General features: G+C 26.1%; 2 protein-coding genes across 2 annotated transcripts; both read left to right on the top strand.

The window, feature by feature from the left end:
• Nucleotides 1–985: 985 nt before the first annotated feature.
• Nucleotides 986–1354, top strand: EHI_088230 (DNA-directed RNA polymerases I, II, and III 23 kDa, putative; the record flags this gene model as incomplete). Its single annotated transcript, XM_649420.1, has 1 exon — nt 986–1354. The coding sequence occupies one exon, from the start codon at nt 986–988 to the stop codon at nt 1352–1354; it is 369 nt and encodes a 122-aa protein (XP_654512.1).
• Nucleotides 1355–1555: 201 nt separating this feature from the next.
• On the top strand, nt 1556–4350 carry EHI_088220 (coatomer beta subunit, putative; the record flags this gene model as incomplete). The annotated part of the gene is made up of 2 exons (XM_649421.2): nt 1556–1672; nt 1717–4350. The coding sequence occupies 2 exons, from the start codon at nt 1556–1558 to the stop codon at nt 4330–4332; spliced, it is 2733 nt and encodes a 910-aa protein (XP_654513.1). The 3' UTR covers nt 4333–4350.
• Between the last annotated feature and the right edge of the window lie 1188 nt (nt 4351–5538).

Below are 5538 nucleotides of genomic sequence, written 5' to 3'. Positions count from 1 at the left end.
GAATAAAATGAAATGTATTTAATTCAATTAATTTCCATTCCATTAATATTGATATTTATGAAATGAGTGAAATAAGAAAAAATAGTAGAAATACATGATATAAATGTCAAAACAATTTATAAAATGAAATAATGATTAGATTATTGATTAAATAACCATATAATAAATAAAATAAATGTAAATGATATTTAGAACAAAACATAAAACATAAAACATAAAACATAAAAGAATAAGAATAAGAATAAAATAAAGAAATGAATATAAAACAATTATAATGTAATATTTAAATAAAGAATGAATAATAGAAATATGTCATGAAAATCAAATAAAAAAGAAGAAAAAATATAAATTAAATATATCAAATGTATTGATTCATTTTATCATTTGTTAAACACTCAAAATTTAATTAGATTTGAAATAATTGAAATTTATTATCATTGAAATAAAATATTTCTTTGTATTTAATTATCAAAAATAATTAATTAATTACAAATTATTCTGAAATATTAAATTTGATTCTTATCTGTCTTTTTATTTAAATTCTTTTGAAACTAACTCTTTCTGTTTATTTCTTCTCTTTTGCTTTCTGTTTTTATGTCTTCTTCTATTATACTTCTCTCTTAAACTCTTTAAATTTATCTTTTTCTCTTCTTTGTCTTTTCTCTATTTCTTATCTTTTCCTTCTTCTTTCCTTATTCATCATTTTTATCATTCAGTTTATTCTTCTTTTTATATTTAATCATTCTCTCTTTTCTTCTTTTTGTTCTCTTCACTTATCTTCACATATACAAATCATCAATTCTCGGTAATACTACTCTTCTTTCTATCTCTTCTTTATCTTTTTTGAATAGAAGGAGTTTTGTTATTTTGTTATTTATTTTTAATAACAATAAATTAAAAAGAAGAAAATTTTTGTGATTTATTTTTGGAATAAGAAGAAAAATAAAAGAAAAACCTAAAGAACTAATAAAATGTAGAATATAGAATGAGTTCTGATAATGAGGCTGGTAATGATAGTTATAGTATGTCAGAGGATTCAAACAATGAGGATCTTGTAATAGATTATTATGACGATTTGGGAGTTGACAATTATATTGAAGAAAAAGAAATTAAAGGAGATGATAGAACAACAACAAGATTTATGACAAAATATGAAAAGGCAAGAGTACTTGGAACTCGTGCCCTTCAAATTTCAATGAATGCTCCAGTTTTTGTCCCATTAAATGGAATGACAGACGCCCTTGAGATTGCTATGGCTGAATTAAAAGCAGGTAAAATCCCATTTATTATCAGACGTCGTTTACCAAATGGGTCATATGAAGATTGGAAAGTTTCAGAACTTATTGTTGAATAAAGAGATATAAACAATTTTGTAATTCCTTATAGTGGATTAACAGTGATTGAGTGCTTTTTGAATTTATATTGTCTTTTCTATTTGAAAGTGATTTGTTTTTATTTTGTTTTTAGAAAGTAATTTTATAATAAATAATAGTTTAGGTTGATTTATATTTTTGTTGTGAAGAGATCTAATAATTTCAAGATATTGAATAGAAGAATGGATGGAAATTGTACTTTATTGTTAAACAACCCTTATCGAGATTTTCGGGTTGAGGATGTCAGTAAATCACTCTCACAAACAGACGTTAAATCAAAAATTACCGCATTAACAAAAGTTTGTTTGATTAAATGAAATAAAAAAGAAATACTCATGTCTAGATTATTACTGCTGAGTTAAATGGAGACCATCACCCAGAATTATTAATGGAGGTTATTCGAAATGCAATGCCTTGTACTGAACATCAAATTAAACGATTAGTATTAATTTATTTAGAGTCTATTGATAAAATGGATAAAGGAGAGTTAAGACCAGAACTTATTTTAGCTATTAATGGTTTATTACAAGACTTAAACCACCCAAATGAATATATTAGAGGAATTACTTTGAAATTTCTTTGTCATGTATCAGAAAAAGAAATTATTCAACCACTTGTTAATGCTATTTTAGAAAATATGACACATAAACATGTTTATGTAAGAAAAGCTACAGCTAATGCTATTGGTCATATTTATCAAGTTGATCCTTCGTTAGTTGAACATGCAGGGGATATTCTAAGAAAAGCATTAAAAGAAGAAAAAGATTCAATGACTCGTGTTGTTATATTTTCAGTTATTACACGTTATTTACCAGAACATGCTATTAAATTCTTAATTTCTATTGCACAACAAATTACTACATTTTCTGAACCATTTATAATGGTTGTTCTTAAATTTATTCGTTTAATTTATAAATCAACACCTCAATTCAAAAGTAAATACATTGAGATTTTAGGATGTCTTATTTCATCAAATTCATTAATGGTTAAATTAGAAGTTGCATCAATATTCCCTTTGATTACAGGTAATGCTCATGTTGTTACTCAAAGTATACAAACACTAGTTGATGTTGTTTGTTCTTCATCTGATGTTAATGTCAAAATAATTGGTATCCAAAGAATTAAAATGATTTGTTCAAGATATCCAAAAGTTATCAAAGGAAGTTGTATTTCATCATTACTAAGAATGCTTTCAATCCCTTCTATAAGAAAAGATGTTCTTCAACTTGTAATGACATCACTAGCACCACGAAATGCTGGTGAAATAGTCACTGCTCTTAGAAAAGAAATAGGAAAAGATGATACTGGATTTGTTGTTGAGGTGTTGGTTGCACTTCGTAAATGTAAAGAAGTTAATGAAGGAGTTGAAATCGATGATGTCATGTTTGAAGCTTTAACTACACCAGAATTAGCGAAAGAAGCTATTGAGTATATTGAATATCGTCTTCAAGGAGAACAAAGAGAAAATACGGTTGCAAGACTCATCGACTTTATTGAAGAAGTTAGTGACAATAAAACATTAAGAAGTATTATTTGGATGATATGTGAATATTGTAGTCATTACGATGAGGTTATTAGTATGTTCAAGAGGTTGATTGTTGAATTACCAAATAAAGAAGAAACATTTATAGAAAAAGATATTGAAGAGAAAGAAACCGAAGAAGAAAAGAAGGACAATGGAATTATTGAAAGTAAGACTGTTGTATTAGCTGATGGTACATATGGAAGTGTTATAGAAACATTTGACAAACAAACTGAAAAGAATAAATTCTTCCAAAAAGTTGGATTAAGAACAATGATTGAACAAATGGATTCATTGGTTATTTCTAGTTTAGCTATTGGTATTGCAAAGATTTGTAGCAAAGTTACAGGTAAAGAAGGAAATTGTATTAGAGCAAAAGGAATTCAAATATTACTTGAGGTTATCAAAATAGAGAAGAAAAATGAGACACATAATAAGATGAGCCAAGACTGTAAAGAAATTATTCAAAACATCATTTTTATTATTAGTGGAAAGAAAACAGAATATAATGAACAAATGAAACAAATTGAAGAAATAGAAAAAAATATTCGAAAAGAAGTTGAGGAAGGAGCTAAAAGAAAAGAACATAAAGACATTCATCAAATTGATGAAAAAATTCATTATGAAATTTTCAATACCGCTGATGAAGAAGAAAATGAAGAAAAAGAAAGTAGAATTGAACAAATTAAAGGAGAAAGAAAGTTAGAACGTTTAAATAATATTGTTCAATTAACAGGATATTCTGATCCATTCTATATTGAGGCTATTGTTACTGTCACTCATTTTGATATTACTTTAGATTGTCTTATTATGAATCAAACACCAAGCACATTACAAAATATCACTATTGAACTAATTCCACATGGAGGAATGACTGTAAAAACTAAACCATCACCAGTCACTCTTGGTCCTGGTGATTTTGTCCGTGTTAGTTTAGGAGTTAAAGTTGATGCAACTACTGTTGGGGTTATTAGTGGATATGTTAATTATGATATTGCTGATAAGAATGTTACATACAATGCATTGGATGCTAATTTGATATTAAATGAATTAAGAATTGAATACTTGGACCAAATGAGACCATGTGATGTAGATATTGAAGTGTATCAAAAGAAATGGATGGAATATGAATGGGAAAATAAAATTCCTGTTGACACTGAATGTACTGATTTAAAAGAATATGCAGACTTATTATGTTCAATTGCTAAATTACAATGTATCACACCAGCAATCATGTTTTGTGATAGCATTGGATTTTTATCTGCTAACTTCTACGCAAAGAATTTGTTTGATGAAGATGCATTAATCAACTTATCTGCAGAGAAAATAGGAAATAAAATCAGTGGATGGGTTAGAATCAGAAGTAAAACTCAATCATTAGCAATTAACTTAGGAGACCGCATTGTTGCTAACCAAAAAAGGGTTAGTCCAAAATAAATTGACATTTTCTTATTCTTTATTCAACAGAATTACGTCTTGTTATTATTTTGTTTTTATTTCAATTCTAATTTATAACGGCATTTCACTCATCTTTCTCTTTTCTTATTTATTATCCTCTGTCTTTTCTTTATTGAGGCACCTCTCTTTGTATTTACTTTCTTCTTTGTCTGTACCTTATTATTATTTCACTATTTCTCATTTATTTTTTATATCATCACTTAACCATAATTGTTTCATTATGTAATTTAACCAATTCATCTTGTTCTTCTCAATGTAAATGATTCAAACACTTAATTAACTTAAATAACCAAACTTAATTTTCAACTATTTCATTAAACCATCAAATATACGACACTAGTTTATATTTTACTTACAGCTAATACTATGAATAAAGAAAAAACTTGTTAAAGAAGTGAGAATTTTTTGAATATTTTTCACAATTAACTCTGTTTTTGAAGGTTAATAAATAGAGTATAAAAAAGATAAAAGAAGATGAAATGAATAAAAGAATAATTATGGATGTTGATATTCAAAGAAATTAGTGTAGTTATATTAGTTTTTGTGATTCAACAGATATATTTAATTTTGTAAGTCATAAATCACACATGTCGTAAGACATAAAAGAAGATGAAAGATAAGAAGTATTGAAATAACAAGAATTAAACAATTTAGATAATACAAATAACAAAATCTATTAATAGAACATCAAATGTTATTTGAGTTAAAAAAACAAAAAAGAGAAATTCCAAAAATAAACTTAAAAAAACAAAGAATGGAAAACACAACTTTTGATAGTTCTGATCCTTTTGATTATCCAATTGAAAAATTACCAGACATAATAGGAAAATATCAACGAGGATTATTACTTGGACAGACATATGCAGGATTTATATATTCAGCAATGAACAATGAAAGTAAGAAAATAGTAAGTTTAATACAAGTATATCCACCATTTGTAACAATGAAATGGGAAGTTTGTTAATTTTTATTAGAAAGAAATAACAAAAAGCAAAATTGTTTTTTTAGAAGAAATAAAAGAAATAACAATAAAAGGAAGTAATTGAATATCAAAAGAAATTAAATCAAGGGAATATCTTAAGTATTGAAGAAGTGATTAGGGAAGAAAATCAATGTATATTAGTTGTTGAATATTGTGGATTAGGACAAATCAGTGATTATATTTATTCATCAACACGATTTAAT

The sequence above is a fragment of the Entamoeba histolytica genome, genomic scaffold (assembly GCF_000208925.1).
Source record: "Entamoeba histolytica HM-1:IMSS scf_1104750517647 genomic scaffold, whole genome shotgun sequence".
NCBI classification, from domain to species: domain Eukaryota; phylum Evosea; order Mastigamoebida; family Endamoebidae; genus Entamoeba; species Entamoeba histolytica.
Note: the sequence above shows the minus strand (reverse complement) of the source record. Positions and strands in the feature narration are given on the sequence as shown.